The sequence below is a fragment of the Microchirus variegatus genome (genome assembly GCF_963457635.1).
Source record: "Microchirus variegatus genome assembly, chromosome: 20".
NCBI classification, from domain to species: domain Eukaryota; kingdom Metazoa; phylum Chordata; class Actinopteri; order Pleuronectiformes; family Soleidae; genus Microchirus; species Microchirus variegatus.
This window is the reverse complement of record NC_139821.1, coordinates 8,476,432-8,503,197: the sequence shown is the minus strand read 5'-3', so window position 1 is coordinate 8,503,197 and position 26,766 is coordinate 8,476,432. Positions and strand designations below refer to the sequence as shown.

Here is a 26,766-nt window from a genome sequence, read left to right as displayed (position 1 = left end):
TACACTACCGTTCAAAAGTTTGGGGTCACCTATACAATTTTTTGTGTTTTACATTAAAACACACACTTTTATTTATCAAAAGAGTTATTCAAAATGAATCGAAAATATAGTCAAGAGAGTGACCAGATTAGAAATAATGATTTTTATTCAAAATAATAAGTTTGCCAAAGAGTTGGCAGGGTTGTCAATCATCCAATATCCTTCTAACAAGATTAGCAAACACAATTTTTCACCAGAACACTGGAGAGATGGTTACTGTAAATGGGCCTCTATACACTTATGTCCATTAAAAACCAGACGTTTGCAGCTAGAATATTCGTTTACCAATTTAACAATGTATAGAGTGTATTTTTGATTCATTTTATGTTATATTCAATGAAAAATCAAAGCGCTTTTCCTTCAAAAATAAGGACATTTCTAAGTGAACGGTAGTGTGTAGTAGTGGCTTGACTTACCTTCTTCTGCAGGACGTTAACTTTGCGTTCCTTGACATCCAGCATGTCCTTGAGGTCGCTGATCTCTCCCTGCTGAGTGCTCTTCTCCTCTGACACCTCTGATATTTGCTGACTCTTCTTGGACAAAAGAGACTCCTTTTCTTCCAGTCGGAGGCGTAAGGCGTCCACCTGTGCACACACACACACACAAACATGGTTATTTCTAATGTTACAACACGTATTTTGCAGCAATGACGTTATAGTTATAACAGAACGGCTGTACCTCAGTCTGCAGTATGGCAGCTCTCTGTTCTTTAGCGGAGAGCGACTCTTTGAGGACGTCCACGTGTTGTTTACTGTCAGAGAACTGGTTGTTCAGAGTTTCCAGTTTGGTCCTGAAAGCCAGGAGCTCGCTGTCCTTACGACCCAGGTCCTGCTTCGCCTGATCCATCTGAGTAACACACACACACACACAAGACATGAAGAGTATGGGTAAAGTGGAAAAGACCTTTGAGTGTGTGTTAGAGAACATTACATGCGTATTAAAGCATATTACTACATAAGCACTCATTCTACAGGGAGAGTAAAGGTTTTAGATACTGGTCATAACTCGCGTGAAGCGTTAAAAACCGACTGGAACAGAACAAGCGGAGAACAATCTGCACTGGAAAGGGCAATGGACTGAATATTTGCAAATGGATATGACTGTGACATTTCAAAAAAAAGAGAGAGGATTAACATAAAATCACACATAATAGTCAGTCCTTTAAAACCCTTGCGAAATCAGATCCCCAGCTACTGAGAGAAATCTCATGCAAGGAGGGAAGAACAAGCAGGTTAAAGAGTGTAGGACAGCATGGGTCTCAGTTAAATGTCAGTAATTGTACAGCTCAGACTGCAACAACAACTATTACTATCAAAAACCATTGGTGACAGACAGACAGGGAAGAAGGCTAAAAAGCCTTCTATTTTGGTCAGAAAGTATCTTAAATTAGACTGTAAATGATCAAATACATTTGTTTGTAGCTCTATAATTTTAGACATGCTAAGACATGGACTGGCTTCTATATTGGTCCTGCTGGATCTCAGTGCAGCATTTGACACAATAGATCATGAGATCCTGCTTCATAGACTAGGGCAGTTTTCAATTTGTTGTAGTAACAAGGAATCCTCCATACTCACAAAAGTCAACTACGGAGTTCCTCAGGGTTCCGTGCTCGGCCCAATTCTTATTTACCCTGTACATGCTGCCACTAGGCAACATCATCAGGAAACACAACATAAATGTCCATTGCTATGCAGATGACAGCCAGCTATGTATCTGTACGGCCTAATGACCCAAACCCCTCAATTAAACTCCAGGATTGTCTTTAAGACATCCAGAGTACAGTAGAAAAAGCAGATCAATCAATGATGGCTGAATTCCAATCATCTGCTAGGGGTGTAAATGTCTTACAGTCACATCTTTAACTACAGAGAGTCAACTTTAAATGTTAAATGTTATTTTATTGCTTGAACAGCTCCACTACTTTATGTCTGGTGATTCACAGAAATGAGCGTTAATTACAGAAAGTATGTGAACATAAACCCCGGGAATAAGCACAAAGGTTAATTACAACATTATGAGGAGCAGTACAGTTGTGCATAAATTTAGAGGATATTTTTAGATTATCGTCTTTATTTACATGATGATGACAAGATTAATAAGATACGACGAGATGTGGCTTTGTATAATTGATGTTTGAGAGTCATAGTTGCTGCTGTCTGAGCACATAATATTCACACGACTAGGATTCTAGTGGGGGTCTATTCAAGCTGCAGCCGTTAGCCAGTCAACCTGGAAGGAAAGAAGGAAGTAAGGAAGAAAGAACAGACACAGGGGCGTGTCTCTTACTGCTGACACCTCCCGCTGAAGCTCACTGGCTCGTTGCCTTAGCTCCTCCTTCTCTGATTGGCTGTGAGTTAGCTCTCCCTTCAGCTGCTCAACCTGGCAGAAGAGGAGGGGCGTCACCGTGACTACAACACATCCAAGCACCTGACATGCTGACAATCACTGAACTGGCTTATTCTAAGGCTACAAATACAGCTTTTTAATGTGATTATTCCCTTACTGCATGTAAACAATCCAATCCAATTCCAATAAACCCTGTTACTGTTACACACTTGACATTTAAAATGGAACATGGACATTTGTTGTAGCAGCACTTGATTCATCAAGTGCTGATCATGTACAGTATGTGCGGTGTAGTGTTAGTACACCAAAAAGACATTTAGTGTACATCAATAAACATCCTAGAGTGCAATCAAAGAGAGAATCACAGAAAGAGTATAAAAACACTTTCCATATGTGAGATACATAAAAAAATAAATTCAACTCTCTCCTAACAGAGAAAAATGAATTTCTAAGCTATGCTCGACTCCCCTCGTGACAGAAATGACGGTTTCTGCTCCCAAAGAAACACGACTACTACTGCAGTATTGACATTGAAGCTGTATCTGTCAACGGTAGGCAAAAGGAGCAGAGTCATTTTTCCAGGAAGCCAGAGATTCCAACAGTTTTTTTTAAAGCACAAGGTGAAAAAATGATGAGACAAGCAGATATGTCTATGTGTGTGTGTCTGTGTGTGTGTGTGTGTGGTATGTGTCACCTTGTTCTTCATGAATTTGGAGTGGGATCTGTAGACCTCCATCTGTTTGATCTCCTCCTCCCTCTCCTCGCTGCTCAGCGCGCCGTTGGACTTGAGCATGTTTACTTCCTCCTCCAGTTCCCTCATGCCGCGCTCCATTGAGCTGATCTTTGCATCCTGACAGGACATCAACATACGCTTGTGTTAGAGGAGCTGCTGTGACTGACTCTTACACAGCCAGTGTAACAAAGGAAAATAAGCCGAGTTCTTATAGTATTTCAAAAATTTACGAGCAAAGAAAACAGATGAAACATAAAAGATGTCAGAGAAGCTAAACCTGATTAATTTATAATAATTATAAGGTTTTATCATAATGGCTCTGTGGAAACAACTGACATGAACAATAAATGGATTGATGGAATTATGGGATTATCATATTCCAGCATGTAACTTTGCCTGATTTGATCCGTGTGGCCTCCTGGAAACACTTATTTCCTGTTAATACTGTCAATATTGCAGATTTGAAAATCTGTAACACATTGCAGAATTACTGCCGCCAGAGGAAGCTTCAAAAAAGGAGGAGTTTCAAAAAAACAAAAACATTTGGCTGAGTTGTGATTGAAAGACTACAAAGGGAATTTATAGAACAAAGAAAACACTGTATTAATGAAACTGCACTAAAACAACACAGCTGTGTGTTTCAATCTCAAAAAAAATCTTGTTTTCACTCGATTTTGAAGAAACATATTTACTATATTATATGGAAATTAACGACATTTAATCCATGATTGCATGAAATAACTCAGGGGTGTCAAACTCATTTTCTCTGAGGGCCACATCAGCATAATGGTTAACCTTTAAAGGGCCAGATGTAACTGTCATACAGAATAAATGTAACTAAATGTAACCAAACATAAAGTAAAAAAAAGGTAACATATTGCTAAAAAACTTTCTGTATTTATTACTTAATCAAGTTACAAATATGATGCATTATAGATATAACCTGGTGATGCCGTCACTTTACGTACACCCTTTAAAACCAAATTAAAAATAAATAAACTGTGCATATTCAACAATAAATGATAATAAATGTAACATAACCGAGGACACAAATATACAGTATACAAATTATTAATAAAATACTAATTATGATGCAGCAGGGATTTTGTTGCATGAGTTCAATTCAGGTTCTATATCCATGTATGCCTCGAAATACATTATTATTCCTATATTGAGGTGACATATCCAAATAGAAATAATTCTCAGCACATGTTTACCTTCATTTCAATGACCGTCTGCAGGGCCTTAGTCTTTGTTGACTCTGGAGCTGCTTCATATCTCCTGTGCAGCTCCTGAGGGACACACAGACCACGATGGTCAGCAGATGATAGGGACAGAGGCGCAGGAGGAGGACGGAGAGAGGGGTTAGGGTTAGTAATAATAGGAGAGGAGACAGCAACTGATGGAAAGGAACGGAAGGAAGGGTGGACGGCAGGTGTGGGCCGCGGGACAGGAGCGCGGAAGGAGTGCTCTTGGGAAGGGTGGACAAAAGAAGGATAGTGGGGAGGACAGGAGGACGGCAGGACTATGGGATTGATGGAGTGGCGATGGGACGGAGAGGAAGGCGCAGGGAAGGAGGGAGAGGAGCGGAGTGAGGAGTGGCGTGAAGGAGGAGAGGGCAGGAAGGGCGGAGACACGTGGAAAGGAGGTGGAAACGGGATGGAGGGAGAGACGGGGAAAGAGGGAGAGATCGGAATGGAGGGAGTGGCAGGACGGAAATGTTTCCCTCTGACTGAGGTGCCGCCTTTTAGCCTCCTGGGGTCGAGCCGTCCATCCCACATCTTTAAAACTGTAAATACTGGAATAATGTATCTTCCTAAAAATCCTAAGAATTCTCAAAAAAATATTCCAATATCAAAATTACAACACAGTGATCTACAAGCAAGAGAATTCTCTCTCTCTCTGTGTCTGGCTGTTGTTACCACATCACATCTCACTCATCAAATGAAGAGACAGTGAAGACGCAGGGGGTGGTAGTAGTGGTAAATGTAATGGCACTAAAAGAAGGACAGGGAGAAAGAAAGAGAGAGAAAGAGAATGAAGGCAGAGACGAGGTCGAGGCAGAGTATGCATCACCGCTTTTCTTTTGAGGAAACGCAGCTCAAGGTCTCACAAAAGGCAGCTAATGCATGAGCCCGGGAAGCAGGAGAACACACATACTGTACGTGAAAGGGACACTTGGGTGCTAACTTGGCCTGAGGCACAAGTTAGTATAGGAGCTATGAAAGCTCATAAATGCACAGGAATTCATGTTTTTATTTTGATAATCATTTCATAGAAAGTGTCTAGATCAGGTACTTGATAAGATGTGAGGTAATCGTGTGATGTGAGGTGATAAAGCGTGACAATGCTCGACTTCATGCACGTTCCTGAGCTGTGGCTCAAAAGCTTCATTTCAGAGCCGATTGGTTCAGTGTAACTGAAGCAGTGAAGGCAAGATGATCTTCACTGTCACGTTTACTGTTATGGCATATTTGTATTTTACAGAGTGTTGTGGGAAAAAAAAGAAAAAACTAGAGAAAAGCAGTATTCAATCAAATGTATGTTGTCTTGCACGAAGGCAGGACTCATTTATAAATGTGCATGATTTTGCTTTAATTCACTTTATTTTGTTTGCCTATTAAATCATTTAATTTTCAATTTAATTTGGGCTGTTGGAAACTTTCACTAATTAGTATTAAAAATGGTTATTGGTTACCAAAAATCATGAAAAAAGATGGCACAAAAAAAGGCATTTACTGTCTATTAACAATATATCACCACTAGAGGGAGCTGTTACATAAAACAAAACACTGGAAGTTTTAATAGCCGAGAAAAAGAGAGAATTGGAGAGTCAGAGAATTTTAGTCCGAGAGTTTCTGAGTTATAATAAATCTAAGTTAAGAGCCAACAGTGGAAGCTGCCAAAGGGCCTGGCCTAGAAATCTAGATTTGACACAGACTGAGTTGTGTACACGGACATCTGGCTGGGTACACAACACACACACACACACACACACACACACACACACACACACACACACACACACACACACACACACACACACACACACACACACACACACACACACACACACACACACACACACACACACACACACACACACACACACACACACACACACACACACACACACACACACACACACACACACACTGACTTCTTTTCATTTGGAGTCGAAAAACAAAGTGTTATTCCTTATCTTATCCATAACCATAAGACTAGGTTTTTGTCTCCATGAGGACTACCGGTCCTGACAAGGTCAGTGTTTATGCCACAAAGACATTAACACAGTAAGAGGTAACAAAGTACACACACACACACACACACACCTCTCTGAGTTGTAACATCTCTTTGTCTTTCCGCTCCAGCAGACCCTCCAGTTGATGGATGGTCATCTCAGCATCGGCCAGTCTCCTCGTACGCTCGTGGTCTTCTTCTGTTGCCCGTGACGACAGGCCTTTACTCTGCAGCATTTCCAGTAATTTCTTTATTGACTCGTCCCTGTTACAGAAAAAAAATGGATTTAAAAACAAATAGAAGGTAAAAAAAAAAAAAAGGAGTATATTTCAACCTCTGGCCCTGTGTCTCTACCTGGCTGTAAGAGTGTGTTTCTGCGTGTCTATCCTCAGCTCCATCTCTTCCACGGTCTTCCTCAGGAGGAAGAGCTCCTTCACCTGCCGCTCGTACTCGCCGTGGAGGCGCAGGAAGTTCTCCTCGGTCATTTCCTGAGGGTGGAGGGGCTGGTGTGGCAGGTGCCCGGACTCCGGGTAATCGGACTGAAAGAGCTGGTTGAGATCTCGCTGGATTCGGAGCTCGTCCTGCAATGCCTGGATGGTGCACTGGAAATGCTAAAGAAAGAGAGAGAAATTAATTAAAAGTTATTATATTAGGTAGATGTATTGACTTTAACTATCTTTTTTTTAATACAAATGGAACATCATATTTCTGAGGAAACCAGGAAATGAATCCACAGTGTTGCTTTAACGGCAGCGTTTCATACACAATGCATTCAGTCTAGCACCCACACATGTACAGTACAGTAAATATATGTATTTTTTTTCTATTTCAGCTTCAAGCATCTAGAGAAAAATATTGTGAAACTACAAAATTATAGGATGAGATGCAGTACATGTAACCATAGAGTCCAACTGTTTAAAATAGATTAGAAACGGAGAAGAAAAAAAAAATTACATTTTCTTTCTTCCCTTTTCTTTCTCCTGTTGATTTTGACAGAAAATAATTCATGAATTTAAACAATATTTACAGCTCTGCTAGTTTTGTGTTCATCTGTGAGTACTCTAATAAATATATAAATATAATAATACATAAATAATACATAATTAAATGTCTGATTTATGATTGGTTGAAATGACCACAGAGAGATGATACAGTATGTTTATGTCATGTTGCGTGAGCGTGTTATATAACAGCGTTGCCAGGTTTGCATCGCTACTCTATGACACAACTACGTCTGAGTCACACAACATACAAGTGTGTGTGTGTGTGTGTGTGTGTGTTAGCGTGTGTACAATGTCACTACAATGTCCTGAGGCGGCGTCACAAAGCATCACGCATAACCTGAACCGCGTAGAGGTCACAGTGCGTTTCCAGAGATGTACAGAAAAATAATATACAGATAGCACACGGCGAGGCATGAACAAGAGTAGATGTAAACAGGCGATAAGTTAGGAGATTAGAGAAGGCAGAGATGCAGCTCTGTGTCGTTAATCAACACTGACATGAGAACAACATAAATAAATAAATAAATAAAAAGGAGAGAGAGACAAATGCGATGTCAGGTGAAGAAAACCAATTCTTAGACATTGAGGGAAAAAAATACACAACAGCACACATTGATTACAAGTGAACTACAACGCTAACACAAACCGTCATGATCACTCTGCTTTATGTTGCGCGGCAGCCATGTCAGTGCGCCTCATCTCTCTGTTCATTTCTGTCTACTGAGAAAAATGCATTTTTATAAGGCTTTTCTGTCCTCAATATATATATATACATACATATATATACCCATATATATATATATATATATATATATATACATATATATATAGACACATATATATACACATACATACATATACATACACATACATACATATATATACACATACATACATATATATACACATACATACATATATATACACATACATACATATATATACACATATATATATATAGACACATATATATACACATACATACATATATATACACATACATACATATATACACATACATACATATATATACACATACATACATATATATACACATACATACATATATATACACACATATATACATACATATATACACGTACATACATATACACATATATATACATACATACATATATATCTACATACATATATATACACATGTATATAGATACATATATACACATATATATATACATACATATATATACACATACATATATATACACATACATATATATATACAAACATATATATACACACACATATATACACACATGCAGAGAAATGAGCTGACATTATGCTGACATTTCCAGGATTTCCCTAAAGAGTGACACAGACCACATTCCCTCTCTCTTTTAAATATTCCCTTTGTGGTGTGTCTATCTGTTATCGTGCCAACGCTAACTCCTCCCATTGGACAACACACGCAGACACGGACACACCCGAATGATGAACGCACGCAAGAATTTGCACACCATCTCAAATGTGTTCTTCATCAAAAGTCAAACTTCTGCTTTTTTTTTTTTTTGTCAAAATAAGCACTTATAAATATCCTGCATGGGAACCTGGGAACAAATGAACATCGCACTTTTCTTACATTATGTTTAACATCATCTTATAGACATAAATGTGTTGTGCAAAAGGGAAAGTCAGAGATAAAACACGCATGTGTATATAGATTCTTGCCTATCACAGTAAATATAGAATATTATAACACACAACAGGCTATAAAGACATGCACATGCACGCCTACATACACTTCAATCACTCAGGCAAAGAAATAATCACACACACAATTCCATTAAGCATCGATAAATATGTCAGAGCTGCAGAAATTAACACACACACACATAAGCAGCCTCGGTAGATTTGCTCACACAAATACAAATCAGTGAGCATGAAGTCAAGCAAAATGGAAACGCGCACACGACTTCAAAGGTTACATATAAAGAATTCCGAAAACACACTCGAACAGCACTCCTCCCAACACACACACACACACACAGCAGGAATGTCGAGCTGAGAAACAACAGGCCAGCTGAAAAAGGAAGGAATGGAATATAAAAGGGCAGCAAAGCAAAGAAAAACAAAAACAGAAGAGGGCGATAAGGAGGGACGGAGCGAGAATGCAAAGAAAACAGAGTGTAAATTGTAGCCGACGCCAATTGAACGGGTGTCGAAAAGAGGAGGAGAAGACGACGAGTAATGTTTTTCCATCTCAGTTTCTGCTGAGTCGTCTGTGGCTCGTTCACCTTTGATCCTGTCAAAGGATTCCTGATTCCAGAGGAGTGAGGGGTTCACTCACACAGTCACAGAAGTATGCACATACTATGCACACATTCAGGTGTTAGAATTACACTGTGAGTTGCACACAATGCAAAAAACAATAATGCTATCCATTTAATAGAAATAAGAAACATGTTAATACCAGTGCATATTTGCATTTACAAATGAATAAAGAGCAAGAAAAAAAAGTGAGCGCTCATATTTTCTTGGTGGGAAGTGGCTTGTAAAAAATGAGAGCATGCATTAACAGATTTATATCACAGCAAAGTGGATTAAAATGACACAGCCGTGTAATATACGAACGGAAAGCAGCGAGACACCTCCTTAAATTTAATAACTGCAAAATAGCATGTGGGGCAACCACAACGACTGCATTTGCGCAGACAAAACGTTTGTATGCATGTGATATTAATCCAAATTATTTCACAACAACCTGAATTCCTCGGAGGAGGGACAGCAATTCATAATGTTTAATTCACGAGTAACAACGTTACCTGTGACACCAGATTAAAAACAACTGAAATGAAGCCTCATTTGAGCCTGAGTATTTTTGCTCGACTCATGTCTCGTCCAGTGAGTCATACATGAGTAATACTGTATTCTTGCTTCTACAATCTTTCCACAACTTGTTTCGTTTGCCCCAGATCTGGTGGAAGAACCAGACATGAGTGGAAAATATTCAGACAAAAATCTCACTTTTAAGCCAATCCTGCACAGGCTCATGTACTCAGTCAGTTACAGCAGCGTTCATAGTCATTTCTGTTAGTGATTCCTTAAGATGAAGGAGAATTTAATTGTGTTGCCTTGTCAATGTTGTGTCCGTAGGTTTGATACATTATTGGATTAATTGTGATTTAGCTTCTTTTTTTTTTTTTTTAAACGGACCTAGAACGGAAGTTCCAATTAACGTTGTAACTTCTGAGAATGCCGGTCTGGTTAGATAACCAGCATTTCTCCTGAACAGCAGATCCTCCTGGCCGGGCACTAGTCCAGGCACATCGGGTTGCGTACATTGAACGGCAGAAGAAGAAGAACGTCCGTTGTGGAGACGTTTCGCTTGCGACAGTGTCTTCTGACTCTGGGTCTGACTCCGGGTCAAAGGCGTAAGTCAGGGAGTCGTGACGAAGCCCTTTTTAAACACTGTTAAAACAATGTTTTGATAATGAGTAGCAGTGCATCCACCGTTCCAGAGGGGGAGCTGCGCTTCTGAGAGCTGGTGTGCTGTTTACGTCACTTCCAGGTATTGGCCAATCACAAGACAGTTGGGAAGGCTCTACGCTGGCTGGCCAATCCCGACACAATCTGTCTTCTGGGGGTGAGATTTCAGTCTAAAACAGCGCAACTGACGAGAGCTTCAGTCAGGTGTTTTTAGCTGCAGAGATGTTGGCCTTTACTGGCATTTTCTGTTTTCTTCCTTATAAACATACAAGTCCTTGTATGTTTATTACTTACCTGGCAATAAAACTGATTCTTTGTTTTTGCTCCGTTTCAGATTATTTCTGGGTAGTGTAGCCAATAATGGCAAGGAAGTCGGGGCAGTCAGGTGTCGTTGGGTTCAAAAGATAGAGGTTGAAGCAACTTGAAGCTTAAGTGTCAGAGTTCCTACAATAGAATAGATTGCAGTGTACATTGCACACATATGGAGAAGTACGTCTAATTACAGTGGGGTTTTTGACAAACTAAATCTGTACGTCTGTAACCTTGTCTAGTTCTGATTTGGGACTGGCCTCACCTCACCATGAGGATTTAAATTAAACGTTAAGGGCTTTATTTACACGACAGCTGCCCAGTTAAATAAATACACAATTCTACTTACTGTACACTGCATGTTAGCGAATAGACGAGAAGACAGAAAGTTCATGTTAATGTTGTCACCATTTTTCCATCCACTCCTCATCCTCCTCCTCCTCCTCCCCCCTGAGGTCACTGCTCATCTGTCATTTAACATTAACTATATCTCTGTTATCTCCTCCTCCGTCTCATCCCTCGCTCTGGGTGAGTCACGCTCACAAACAGACACACACACACAATGACGGGCACAAAATAATGCAAAGTTACGCACGTGTGCAGAGAAGACACCATAAGGGTTGCCACCATGTGTGTGTGTGTGCAGTAGTGTGTGTGAAATCTCTGTGAGCAGTTTGAAAGCATCGCCCACTAAGGAATCAGACAACAGGCAGATTAACACGACTCTCCATCCCTGTCTTTTCTCCGAAAATAACGATGGCGGATGAAGAACATAATGAGAAGGAAAAAAACACTCTGAAAACCCCTCAAAAATGGGAGAAAATAGAATCAGGCTGTATGAAAACAAACAAGGACGTCAAGAAAAAGAACAGATGAAAGAGAGAAAGAGCTAACATGTAGCTAGAGGGAGGAGGAGGAGGCAAGAATAGAATGTTGACCCGAACCAGTGACTTTGAGATGCACCATCAGGGTCAGTGGTGGAGTTTAAAGAGCGAGAGGGAGGGAAGAGGAGGAATGAAATCTGTGGCTGTCACATTTATTTAGACGCATTTATACACAGGGAGGCAGACCTTAAAGAAGCAGAGTGAGAGAAGCATAAGAGGAAAAAGGGGGAGTGACTGTGCTGTAATTCTGTTCATTCCTCACCAACTCTTCCCCCAAACCCCACACCTTATAAGGAAAGACATGGCGACCACAGCACAACCACACGCTGTCTCACTCTCGCCGAGAGAAAGTGGCAAATGTCAGAGAAGGAGAGAAGAAAATCACAGCCTTGTTGGCAAACAGGACAAACAAGACTCTTTCCTTTCACTCTCAAATCTCTCTATTTCTTTTCCACAGGAAAGTGAACACTGCGCCTTTTGTAAGAGAAAAACAGTAAAAAACAAGGCACACATATTTCTCTCTGTGCAGTGGCGTCACAGGTTTATGTGACTCCCGAGTGTGGAAACCTCTATTTTTTCCTTTCCCTCCTTATTTTGCAGATTCTCCATGAATCTTCCCTTTCTTTCATTTACCTTCCTCTTTCTCCTCTCTTCATCTGCCATCTCCTCCCCCACTATCATTCTCTGTATTTACCTTCCCTCCGTCCATCCATCCCTCTCACCTATCTCTCTCGCTCCCTCCATCCTGACTAAACAAACACATATGTTTGAGGGCCATCTGCTTCTGCTGAGCATTCATGTGTAAAAAACAACCACACACACACACACAGAAGACCTGATACACATACACACACACAGAAAAGCAGTGGTAAATTTACAAAAGAAAGGAAAAATGATCACTATGCACATGCACACACAGAAAAAGAGAGAGAGAGTGAGGAGTAGAGGAGGAGAAGCAGGTAGACGAAGCAGTGAGACGATTGCTGTGACCTGCATCACATTCAGATTCAGTCACATGGTCATACAGGTTTTTAGCAAACTTTCAATTTTGTCCTAATCATTTTGAATATGCAGCAAAAATAGCCTATGTTTTATTTTCTGATTTAGTTGTGATCTACTTGACTCATTATACAGGGTTTTCCTCACTTTTACGTCTGTGACCTCAAAATAAGACCTCATCCAACACATTGTGTGTCATGTCGTGTTTAAACAGAGTTAAATCAAAAGTGAAATCGCGTTGCTGTTATTCTAACCAGCAGACGCTTACAACAGATAATACTTGAGGTTCCTTCACATTCACAGATCCTTCATATAAGACAATAATCTCACGTAAACTGCAAACAGCACACACCCTCTCTTCACATGTTGAATGAGATCCAGGTATTACTAATGTTGTGGGAATTTAAACGTGTTTACACAATCACACTTGTCGTCTTGATGGACAAAAAAAGCAAGTCCTCTTTGCATTGGAGTTTGCATTTATTTTTATTTAACCTTTATTTAACCAGGAAGGTCCCATTGAGATTAAGAACCTCTTTTTCAAGGGAGTCCTGTGCGAGTATGGGTTTCCTCCAGGTTCTCCAGTTTCCTCCCACAGTCCAAAAACTTGTAGATTTGGGGATTAGGGCAAATTGGACTCTAAACTGACTGAACACTCCTTTTATAAAGGTTCCACCTGGAACCCTTAGTGTCACCAAGAACCATTTTAATACCCTTTATTCAGGAAAGGGGTTTTAAAGGGTTCTCTGGATCAAAATGGTTCTTATTGGAACCATTAGTGTGACCAAGAACCCTTGAAAAAACCCTTTCTTTGGTTCCAGGTAGAACGTTAGTCCTTGTAGAAGAACACTTTTGGAACCCTTATTTCTAAGAGTGTAGGTGTGAGTGTGAGAGTGGATGGTTGTGTCCCTGTGATGGACTGGTGATCTGTCCGTAGTGTACACCGCCTTTCGCCCTATGTCAGCTGGGATTGGCACCAGTGCCACACCCCCGTGACCCTCATGTGGAGGATAAAGTGGTAGAAGATGAGCGTGAGTGAGGTGGACACATGATGTACGGTTAAATGGGTGATGGACAAGATGGACAGATGTGTCAGTTAGGGTTAGGATGAGAGGAAGGGAGATAGGAGGAGAGTGGTCAGAGGATAAGGGAGGTAAGGGTAGGGTTAAGCCATTAGTAGATATGGGTTAGAGTGAACATAAGTCTATGTAATGTCCTCTGAAGTCATGGAAACCTGACTGTGTGTGCGTTAGTGTTTCTCTCTCTCCATAAATCCCTCCCCTCCCTCTGCCTCATCTCCGACTCTCATTCAGGAGATTTACATCAAACCATTTAAAACAAGAGGAAACATCTCCTGTCACCTTGTGTGATTCCAGTCTAATTCAAAAACTCAATTCTGCACACTTTCACGTTAAAAGATAAAACAACACTGTGCTACCTGCCTGGACCTGTTATGGTTCAGATGAGAAGATAGCACGTTGATAATACATATACATTACGAAACAGCTGGCAAAGACAATGTGTAACTGGAAGCTCGTGTTATTGTGTCGGTAATTCACCCTTGGGCTCCTGCCATTTCCCCTTCTCCATACTTAATCACCTTCATCTATCAGTTCGTTTTACACACACACTCTTCCTGTTTGCTCATTCCTCTCTGTCAATCAGTCTTTCCAATTCTTCTACATTTCATCAGGGTTTCTTGAGCTCAGCTCATCCATTCATCTCCTCTACCTTTCCCCTCTCTCCTGCTGGCACACATCCCCAGCTTTGATCTATCCTCTGTACTTCCGATCTACTCCTTCTTTACACATCTTTACATCTCAATCCATCTTCTCCATCTCCGCTCTCTCCACACTCTCCTTTCCCTCCAGGTTCCTCGCCGGTATATGGATTGTCAGGCAAAGCATTTTTGAAGCCAGCTGGCACAAAAAAACTCTCACTGGCAACATTTTTTTTCTATACAGTAAATAGAAAAACTCACAGAGGAAACAACTGGCCGTATCTGTTACGATTGGACTCAAACTCATCCTAGCGCTCGGGTACGAGCTCAACGCCCTCTTGGAGTAATGACATTAGAAATGCAAGATGCTGAACTTAAATCCAGGTGTAATAACATTAAGTGCTTGGCAGTGATTATAAATCTTTTGACTCAGTCAGCAAAGATGCCGGTCTAAAGTGCTTTTCCAGTCAATTTGAAGAAGTGAATGAAATCAGTTTTACTTATTTCAGGTGGTTGTAAAGGCACAGTATGTAATAGCTGCCGCGAGCAGTTCCTCTCTGCCACTAGGGGTCAGAAATGTGATGTGATATATTATGCGTTTAAGATTTAAACTGTAGAGGCAGACCAGTTCTGATATCAGTTTCTATAACCTCAGTGCGTTTACATACATGCTAAAAGTCTGGCTTTAGTCAGACTAAGACAATAGTTTAATTTTCTGAGTGTAAAATCAATGAGTGTTACCATGACGACTGGCTGGAAAAAGACACGCATCACCTCATGTTTATGTGCCGCGACACCGGAGTCCAGGCAACGTTTACTAGTTAGCCACACACACACAAACAGAGAGAACTTCTGACATTAAACCACTGCCAAGTGCTTTACGACAAGCAAATAGTCGCATGCAAATAAAAAACAGAAATAGCAAATAGAAATGGTCGCTGCAGTACAGAGCAGTCCTCGTCGACACATGCACAAGAGCGTACAGGTCCTTCGCCATGCGCACGTACATGCAGCAAACACTTTCTTGTATGTTTTGTTTTGACCATAAACCAAAAATTCTTCCGTTTTTATGATTTATTTGTTAAATTGAGCAAAGAAACGAGAAAAAATTCACATTTGAGAAGCTGAAAAACTACAGAATGATTAATTCTGTAATGGATTTATAATCAATTAATCAAACAATCATTGTACACACATAAACATACGAACAACCATGCAAACACACACACACATTTGTGGTTACAAAAAGCCCATTTGTCCTGACACACACACGTAAGCCTGCCAACACATGCAGGGACAAAGATTTCCTCCTGCTGCTCTCCCACTCCCTCTCTCTCTTTCTCATAATAAAATGCACACAACCAAGTCCCCACATACACACACACATTAGCACACACGCAGCGTCTGATGTCACATGACAGGTCCTGCAGTACAGTGGACCACAGAAACCCGGAAAAACAGACAAACACAGTTGTTATTGTTCGCGGCTGTGATTCATTGCTGGGACATGCCACATAAACCAGAGGAGTCTGTTTAAGTCACTTCCTGATATATTGTAGGAGAACGGGCACATTTTTGATGTTTGTTGTCCTTCATTGTATTGGATATGCCTTTGAGTGAGTGGATGCAGAGATGCATCATGGTTACGAGCATGAACTGCTGATGTATTTAAAGGAGACATATTATACCCTATTTCTCCATGTTAACCTAGTTCCCTGGTGTCCTAATGAAAATGTCTGTGACATGCTTTGGTCAAAATACCATAAGGATGAAGCACCACAGCAGTGCAAAACAGCCCTGTTCAGAACGCTCGGTTAAGTTGCATCTCTTTAGGTCCACCTTAAAGGTACACCTTAAAAAAAAGTAAAAACGAAACTTAAGGAACAGGAAATGACATCAGCCACAGAGGCTACTGGGAGCTAACAGCAGTTAGCATTTGGAAAAGTTATCATTTGCAGGCTCTAGTCGGCACATTGTCGTCATATATAACATTTATCCACTGGACAGATAAATCCTCTGAGGCTGGAAGTTTGTGTAGAACTCTGTGCTGCACTGTGGAGCCAAGAATAGAACTTTACGCAGACTTTGCGGACTTACAGTTTTCGGATACCGTTGCCAGCACTTTCGCATGTTTTACGGACAAAGCGGAGCTCCGCGAGACAACAATTCCAGTAATTAAGTGCATTGTGACGTCCAAATGAGTGCGGAAGTCAACATCGTGTGTTTCATCTCCTGTACTTAGACTGAGGAGGACCACAAAAACATGAGTGAGTCATCTTTTTTCACACTTTGCCGACTGACAGGGCCTCCACAGTCCCAAATATAAGCATTTAAATTATTTAAAAAGTTGGTTTTGCATAATTTGTCCCCTTTAAGTGAAAGCTGACCACTGTCGGCGGGCAGAGAAAAAGACAAGAAAGCGACAAATATTGTGTACGTCTGTCAAAATCTGTGCAAGAGGCAAAGAGAGAGAAAAGAAAGTGGAGCTTTCCATTGACATTCCACACATTCCTTCACCTTCTGTTTCCCCCCAAATGCTTCACTTTATTTCTTTCTTTGCAAAAAACAGAGTTCACCTGCTGTGATCAAAGAGGTGGAACAAACTGGGTGGACATGATCACTTTCAGTGCACAGAGACTGACAAAGGACAGCGACGGCAACACTGACCACAGTCGTTACACGCTGAATAGAAAGAGCGTGTGCGCTGCAGTAGATTTGCGAGACCAGGGTGTGTCTCGTCTATTGAACTGTGTTTCAGTGGCACAAGCTGCTCCACAGGCCCAGATGGAGGGTGAGGAGACAGAGGAGCAACAGAGAAGATGGAGAGCGTCATGACAATGAGAAGAAAAGTGGTCGAGAGCAAATGACTGGTTGTGGGTGGCGGAACAAGAGAAATCAACTGGCTGTTAAAGAGGCAGAGAAAAGCGTAATTTAAAGCTCATCAGGGGCGAAACATTGCCTGACAACTATATACAAGTATGAGAAGCAGCAGTTCCTCACATTCAAGCATTTCAAATTAATAAATACATAAATAGTTCCATAGATTAATTATCAGATAAAAAAATTTATTTAATGGCTTTTTAGTTGGGTTAACTATGTAGGTATCATTGTTTTTATGATATTGCGACCTGATATTATAGTAATTCTTTTTTTTTTTTTTTTAATAAGTAGACACATTGTTTGTATTTCTGTTCTGCTTCTTTGTTTTTATTTGTGAATTTCTGAAATATAGCAATATAAGTAAAGATAATTATTGACCTCCGCCAAGGAGGGTATGTTTTCGCCGGAGTTTGTTTGTCTGTCTGTCTGTTAGTGACCAACATAACTCGAAAAGTCATGGACAGATTTAGATGAAATTTTCAGGAAATGCCCGCAATGGGACCAGGAACAAGTGATTAAATTTTGGCCGCGATCCGTAGCCGATGTCTGTGTGTATATTGTAGGCACTGAGCTGCCATGGCGGAGGTCTGCCCTCTCCGAGTGCTTTTCTAGTTGTTGTTGTATTATTATCACTACATCAATCTTCTGAGGCCCACCAAAATATGCAAGGCTATAGGTTAAAGTGTTTTCATATATATGTATTATTTATTTCATAAACATGTAGAGAATAACTTTTAAACTATGAATCAGGCCTCTGCATAGCTTAAGTACAAAATTAAGCACTTATCCATTCAAATGAATGAAACAGTTTCTAATAATCAAACATTAATATGTCTGCATTGCTATTTTTATAATCTCTCATGAGGACTATACACCACCTACATACGTATATGCGCACCAGGAGGCGCACACTTTGAGAATCACCCCTATTAATAATGAATGACGTTATCATTTATTGGCTCTTGTTTGTGTCTGACAACAAGCACAAGTTTGAGATGTGGAAAATGTTTTGTTTTTTTTGTGTCTCCTTGTTACGTCGTAATGATATGAGAGGAAAGGCGTCACGCACGTGGGAGGAAGAGATAAAAACAGAGGCGAGCGGAAAGAGAGGTGAAGATAGTGAGCAGGGCAATGGAGGAGGAGGAGGTGAATAAGAGAATAAGAGAGGAAGTGTGGAGGAAAGAAAGGAGGACGTGTGGATATAAAATATGCATTCCTGAGCAGGGTGTGTGTGCACGTGTGTGTTACGGTGTCCAAATGAATGAAAGAACAGCTACACAAACCTGTGTGTGTTAATGTGTGTGCGTACTTAATTTGATTTCTAACACTAAGACAATGGCAAAGAAAGAAGAAGAAGAAGAGGGAAGGTAGGAGGAAGAGAGGAGACAGAGAGCAAGAGCTGACTCACCATGTGATGACAGAAATAGAAGAAGAGAAGCAGAATGAGTAAGGAAGGAGAGCAAGAGAGAAAAGACGGAGCTGGGGGACAGAGGAAAAACAGATGAGCAGAAAGAAAGAGGACAAGTAAAGAGGAAGGAGAGTGACAGGATAATGAGAGCAGGAAATGAAAAGGATAGCTCGGGTTAAAAAGATGTGATTTGTCTTTTGAGAGAAAGACAGGGATTGGAAGTTAAAGCAATGAATGAATAAACAGAGAGAGAGAGTTGCACAATTGGAGTAGAGGAAAATATTCAAATACATGTCAAAACATGTATTTTATCATTATTGACACACACCCAAGCAGGGAGGTACGGGCAGGTGTTAAGATGTAATATATCTTAACACATAATATTTTGCATACATTTTGCAGGGATTAAAGCAGATTAGATATATCATAGATTTATTAAATGCTGCTTTGCTCTGTTGCTAATTCGCGCGCACACACACATTATGACATTTTGATTTAGGGATGCACACGCGCCAAAAACACTACAAATCTAATTTTCTTCCAGTGATTTATCACAGTTTTTCTGACATATCATTCCACAATCTTACATATTATACCCACACACAAGCTAAGAGCAAGAGTGTTAAGAGTGTCAATGACCAAAATGCATAATTATGCCCTTAAAATAAAAAACCAGTGCGTTAGAGCACGCTCTATGCGCTGATTCACGACAGCATGAGAAATGTGACACTGCAAGACAGCCAGCGACGGCATGTGTGCATGTTTGCATCTCTTTCATAATATCTCAGCCTCCTGCCAGACCGGCTGTGTCTCTATCTCATCCAGATGGCTTCTGAACCAAAAAGACAGCTGGGAGTCCCCAACCAGGCAGCCCGCTTTATCTGTTTTTACCCGTCTTCAAGGTCGCAAATCCACCAGAACAGTCTGCCCCCCCGTGAGCTGCTCCACAGTTAGGTGAGGATAAACCTCCTCCAAAGCAAGGCTTTGAACAGGAAATGATTTCCTTTCTGTTTCCTTAAAAAAAAAAACCCACTTGGCTTTCCTCGTCAGTGTTCCGTGGACAAACACAAACACATGTATCTTCCTACCTGTGTTTCCTCCTGCACCACTTTGTATTGCTCCTTCCAGACGGCCATCTTTGTGACTTCATCCTTCCTGAGCGCCCTCTCTTTCTTCAGTTCTGGACTCCAGAACGTCTTAATGGAGTTCATGGAGGAGCTCAGCTTGGATTCTTTCGCCTCCAGCTATAATAAAAATAAAAAGAAGTTTGATTTAATAAGTGTTTATTAAGGTAAATCCAACAGGATACTTCTGTTGTTCCCTTTATAGAACCACTTATGTTTTATTTCTCCCCGCTCGCTCCAATTTATTTACATTTGCATATAGCTGCACTCTGCATGCATCAAACACTAAATATTTAAAGTATCATGCTTTTGTGCGTCTGTTAAAAACGTCTTTACTTCTCTGCGTAGCAGTTCGTTTTCTCTCAGCACTTCTCTGAGTTGCGTCTGTAGGTCCGACATGGCGCCGTCTCTCACCTGTTAGAAATAAAACACACACAAAAAAAAATCACACAGGTTCAAATTAACACGTCAGGAAAACAACATGAGTGAGAGTGAACGAGTGTGATGTTGCTGAAAAAAACAACAAAACACTTTTTAATCTACTTTTCTGATTGTTACCAAAATAATGTTGCGCAGTAAACCATTTGTAGAAGGAGTTCCTGTGTAATCGATTAACCTGAAACCTTATCATCACAAAATACATACAAGTTATAAACTGTGTGTAAGTGTGTCAACGTGATAGAGATGTGATTTTATGGAAATAAGGGTTAACTAAGATGTAAGAAAACAGATAGACAAGCTTTTAGGTAGTGGGGGGGGCAAGCCTTATCTATTTTAAGTAACACAATGTAGGATTTCCTCTCGGGTTCCCCCCACAGTTGGAAAACAGTACTGTTTGTAACAGCTGTCACAGTAACCACGTCTTCAGACCAGGAACAGTAGCCTGTACAATAGCATTTTATACAGATATGACTACACTGTGGGGGGGTGAGACGTATGCCATAAAGTAGAAGTGTTGTAGTTCTTTTTTTTTGTGGCCATGACCTGAAACTAGAAGTTGGTGCCAGTGTAGGAAATGCAGAGTCAGGCTTTTACAGAGGTGACACTGACCCTGTTGTAAGCTGATGTACCATCAAAATAATCTCAGTGACATTATTTAAGGGTTGAAATCCGACCTTACATTGTGTCACTTTAAGAAACGATAAGATAAAATGTTTTTTCCTCACTGTCTGTTCAATATGAAGCTGTAGCCAGAAACATTGACCAGGGTTTAGCATAAAGACTGTTGGACAAATAAATATAACTTAATTTGTAAGTTTTGGAAGGGCTGGTATTTCACCATTTATCACATCAATAGAAGAAGACACAGCAGCGTCTCACCTGTCTCATGGAGTGTGGCACAGTAGCTGCCTGTGGAGGCTGGTTTTGAACTTCTCCAAAGGCTATAGCATCAGTGGGCATGGCCACTCCTCCGCTGTTTATATTTGGATTGCTCCCCATAACAGCTGTCCTCAAACCATAGGGAACCCTGGCCCCGGCTCTCCCCAAGGTCATAGTGGTTTTAGGCACCAACGGATTCAGCCCACTGCCCAGACTCCCGATCCCGACCGGGTCATCGGCTGTGTCCGAGAAGTACATGGGACCACCGGTGGCATAGGCGGCGTTAATAGACTGAATATTCTCCATGGACAGAGTTTTACCAGAGCCCGTTAGTCCACCGGTGGAGCTGTTGCTGCTGTTCCTCCTGTGTCCAAGGTGCGGGGAGCGAGGAAGGCGAGGGGAGCGACCTGGACTCCCAGAAACTGAACCGTTACCATTGGATCCAACAACGTCCAGCTTTGAGATGGAACGCGAACTACCGTACATGGTGAAACAATCAACGGTGTATAACAGGGAGAAAATAAGGGTCAAATTATTACTTGAGGTGACTCAAATTAAAAATGTGAAAAGTCAGCTGATATCCTGAGAAAAATGAAAAAGGAAAATCTGAAATACTCGAGGTGTCTAATGTCAGGCTTCTTGAGTAAAAACACTGTGATGCAGCGTTGACATGGCTGTGATCAAGGCTTCTCCAGACCCCTCAGTCAAATCCATGGGCTTTGTTGGAAAACGGTAATAAACAGGCTATCACTATGAATAACGAAGCAGGTCATTCCACAAGGCCTGGTGTGATGGACTCACCTAGAACAAGACAAAAGAAAGAGATTTAGTGATCATTAGTTTGAAGAGTTATCCTCACCCAGGTTATTGTTTTGATCCAAGTACCTTCTCTCTTTTGGTTTTATTTCATTTTGTTTCAATGATCATTTCACAAAGTGTTAATGGTGAAAATAAATGTTTTAAGTGTCCTATACGCGTCTGTTTGAGCTCACCAGTCTTAGTGCTTAGTGATGGGTAACATTTACTGCACGTCTGTCCGTCCAGGGAGTGGATCCCTCACCTGTGGTTCTCCCTATGGTTTCTACCTCTTTCTCTTTCCCTATTATAAGGGTTTTTTCCCCTGGTAGTTTTTCCTTAACCTGGTTGAGGATGTTACCAACACTGTGAAAGCCCCGTGAGACCAACTGTGTTCTGTAATTCTGGGCTATATAAATAAATTTGATTTGATTTGATGCTTTAATGTGATTTTCAAGGTGGGATTGTATCAGTGCAGAAGGAGGTGGAGCCTGCTTACTTAGTCAATACCACAAAAAAATGTATTGAGGAAACAGATCCAAATCATTTTTGCAGTCTCATCACACAGTAGCTTAAAAAAAATGAGAGTGATACTGGGCAGCTATAAGAAAGAAAAAAAAATCAGTTCAAAGAAACAGCTTACAGGCCAAAAATATTCCATTTACTGTAGTTTCAGATCATATGACAAAAAATGTACTGCTGACATCTTCAGTCCACGGACTGGAGTCAGAAATCGCTTGGATTCCTCTGCCACGGGCACAAGCATCACCCGATGATGTGTCAGTTCTTATGATCGCACAGACTTTGCTTTGTCTCTTCACCAGCCATTACAACTCCTTCAGATCACACTCTCTCACTCTCTCTCTCCTGGCACCAAAATCAAAGCCACTGTCCTGCAGCTGTAATCAACAAGGTGATGGTAGATGACGCTCAATCTGCTGATTTAGTTCACACAGGGATAGTATTCTGTTGGACAAAGTGGACGAATCGCATGTATTAATCTGTCCACCGCATGAAAATAAAATCAGGTCAAAAGGAACCTTGTAATAATTAACAGATAAATAATGGAAAACATGTCATTCCTGTGACACCATACACTGTACATAATTTCATTTAACACTGCATTTGGCGACATTTCACACAAAATAATTGGAATTCATAAGCACTTGTTGGCACACGTTAGTCATGGATGACAGGGGAACTGTTTTGGATTGGATTTGGAATTGCTTAAATTTGTTTTCATATACAACAGGGAAGAGGAAACCAATGTGTGTGTGGATACTGGATAAATATACTAGAAGAGTATTATTATAAATTATTATTATTATCATTATGACAATAATAATTAAAAGCTAAGATTTACAGTCTAAAGTAACGTGTGACATACTGTGTCTGAACATGCAGCGTTTTAACGATTGCTAACTTCAGTCAGTAATTACCATTTCAGTTGAAAACTGATCACCAGCGTCGCTCTTTGGTTTCCTCCTTTTCATCTACCCGCAATTGTCCCTACCCAGAAATGTTATCTTCTAACCTGATGTTCCGCAGGAGGCTCAGTCAGATCTTTGTTTGGGGCGGGGTGTTCTCACTGACAGCCAGTAACAGACACTTGAATTTAAAATGGGGACCATCTGCTCTCTCGGCCCTCGGGGCAAAAACACACACCTGGACAGAAAAGAGGCCAGAAATGCTGCAGCTGCACGTACACAGCTACGCTTAAATACGTGTACAATGAGCAAAAGCTGTGCAGGCGTATATGCACAGCTGTATCAAACACTGGAAATAGTCAACAGCAGCACGCTTACGAACAACACACACATCTAATGCTTCATTTGACATGAGACCGTAGGGACAGAGAGGGGTTTCATCCTCCTCCTCCTCCTCCTCCACTCTGGACTTGCTGACCTGTACATAATGTATATGCTCATGTCCTAAATCTTTCTATAAAGCAAAAAAAAAAAACACAGAGTGATGTCTGGCTTCTTTTTTGTAGCCTGTGTTTAAACGTTTATCTAACAGACACCAGCACTCTCGCTGGTCATGACCCGCCGCTGCTGAGTGGTTGCAAGATTAAAAGCCTTGCTCAAAGGCATCTCATAGATGAAGGCCTTGGAAAATAATCATTCACCTCCTCTGCGGATATTTTGTTTTTCGCCCGTAGGATTCACAATCGCTCCTCTGTGGCCTGAAGGTCTCATATTACTTCAATTCAGTGGTGACTGTATATTTTCCTGAGTCATAAAGTGTCATATGGTTTACTGTATCTTCTTAAGCCACATGTGAAACAAGTGTTTAGGCAAACACACACAAAGTAAAACCATTATCTGCGTCTGAACTGTTTATCTAGATAAGGGTTTCAGGGTAGCTGGAACCTATCCCAGAATCCGAGGTACGGCCTGGATGGGTCATTCATCTAATCGCAGAACACGCACGTCTTTTTGTTTTTCTTGGCTTGAGGACCTGATGGAAACCACGACACACACACTGTTGTCTTTCCTACAGTTCGAGTTCTAAGGGGTCACATGAATAAAACAGTTTGACGATTTATCTGCGGCGGTTTCAGACCGAGAGAAGACTCAGGGTTGGGGGGGACAGCACAGACAGTCGGAAACACATAAAGCTCAAGCGCGTGATTTTGTATTAACCAGACGACACAACAACAAAAATGTTTTTCATCACTGCACTTTTAACTGAATTTGCTGGAAATGTTTTGGAAAGATTAAGTATCAGGTCCAAAAATACTGACGCACTCGGAGTCATGAGATGCAGCAAACACTTGCATATGACCGTCTAAGACCCATTTGTCAAGCGCCCCCCCGCCCCCTTTCTTACACAACTGTAAAAATCCAATGTGTCGTCTGTTTGACACTGAAAGTTCATGGGTGTCTGTTTCTGACCTTAAAGACATGAATGTTCTCTTAGTACGACTTGATTTGCAGATGGTGTTTGGTCATTGGGGAGCTGGGTAAAGATCTTTTTGTTTGCATATTTAAGTTTATGCTTTTGAGGGCCGCAACTATTGACCCTTTAAGGTACGGACCAAGAAAAAAACAAAGTAAAAATTATTTCTTTGCATATCTTATTTTATTTTTATTTACTTATGATAACAATAACGACAATCACTTTTATGTTTTTTATTTTTTTTAAATTAGACCCTACAGTATTTCAGATACAGGATTCTACCAAATGGTTGAGACGTCTGTTCATAATAAACCTGGTTTGCATAATTAATAAAGTACAACATTCAGAACAGGTGACATTAAGTGTTAGTGAGTAGTACCTTAAAGGGTTAATCCTTTAATCAATTATCTGGATTGAGTGTTTTTTTTATATAGTTGAAACAAGCTCTCTAAATCTTTCTGGTTTCTTCACTCCATTCAACAATGAAATCGTTAAAACTTAATCATTTTGGTTTGTGGACAAAACAAGATATTGTGAGAACATTATTTTGAGGTTTGGGGAACACGGATCATCAACATCTTCTGACATGTTATGGAGCAAACAACTAATCAAGAAAATATTCAACAGATTGCTTGTTGAAAACAATCCTACTGCAACTTCACCGGTTAGATCTAAGCAAGCATGACCATTTTTTTTGTCCTGCATCTGGATGACCACGAAAATTTAATAATTTGTTCCATGCACTGTAACAAACATTCCCACAAATCCAAATCTTCCCTCCGCTAACTGAACTATGCTACCCAAAGACAGACAAATTGACAAATATAGATCAATTTTGACTGCAGCAAAGTCCAAAAGCTTCAGCCCTCACTCAAAAGCAACTGTGTTTGTGACTTAGCTCAGCTGCCTTTTATCACGTCCTGCACCACAACCACAACATACCCAATTAAAGCCACTCTACCTACTGGATGTGATCTCAAAACAGCCCAGGAGAGAGCTCCAGAACTAAAATAACCTCACCCCATTTATGTCTAAAAACACTATGCGGGAAACACCAGGACATAAAGATCCTTTTTGTGTGTGTGTGTGCCTGTGTGGCCTTCCTGCACCGTTTTCTAACAGTATAATCTCATCTCCCCCTCCACACACTTCTTCCTCACACACACTATGTTGTCTTAGGCCTCACAAAATTCTAGAATATCACACCAGGCTACTAGGAATTTCTCCGTGGCTGAATGCCAAGTACTTGTACTTGGGCAGATCCAGTATGTGTTGGCACAGCAGAGGACAGACAGAACTCCAGTTTTATCATTCATATGCTTCGATAGAAACTACATTTTAAACATTTTAATAGCAATGCAAAGAAGATATTTTAAGCAAATACAGCAAACTTCACAGTCGAGGTCCACTGACTTTTTTTTCTTTTTTTAATAAAAATAGTTAAAAGCATGAAAAACTGAAAGCCCATAATCGGCTGACTTCAGAAAAAGATGAAAAAAAATAATAAAAGCTCAATTATAGTACATTTTAAAAACAATAAAAATAGCTACCTAGTTAATCGATCATCTACAAGGTTTAATTCACGAGGATCACTGAATGCACCTCTAAGCTCAA

General features: G+C 40.6%; 1 protein-coding gene across 2 annotated transcripts in view; it reads right to left on the bottom strand.

Annotated features, from left to right (window-relative positions):
- LOC310941400 (ELKS/Rab6-interacting/CAST family member 1-like) overlaps positions 1-26,766 on the bottom strand; it is a 115,533-nt gene that overhangs the window by 83,777 nt on the left and 4,990 nt on the right. Inside the window, exons 2-11 of one of the 2 annotated variants that reach the window (XM_083906564.1) lie at positions 21,457-22,257; positions 20,473-20,550; positions 20,101-20,256; positions 6,716-6,972; positions 6,454-6,625; positions 4,339-4,413; positions 3,083-3,238; positions 2,329-2,421; positions 718-885; positions 456-623 (exon numbers count right to left, since the gene is read on the bottom strand). In XM_083906564.1, coding sequence (XP_083762690.1) covers positions 456-623; positions 718-885; positions 2,329-2,421; positions 3,083-3,238; positions 4,339-4,413; positions 6,454-6,625; positions 6,716-6,972; positions 20,101-20,256; positions 20,473-20,550; positions 21,457-21,942 — 1,809 coding nt within the window. In that variant the 5' untranslated portion in view covers positions 21,943-22,257. The remainder of the gene's footprint in view (positions 1-455; positions 624-717; positions 886-2,328; positions 2,422-3,082; positions 3,239-4,338; positions 4,414-6,453; positions 6,626-6,715; positions 6,973-20,100; positions 20,257-20,472; positions 20,551-21,456; positions 22,258-26,766) is intronic. The other variant, XM_083906565.1, reaches the window with a different exon arrangement.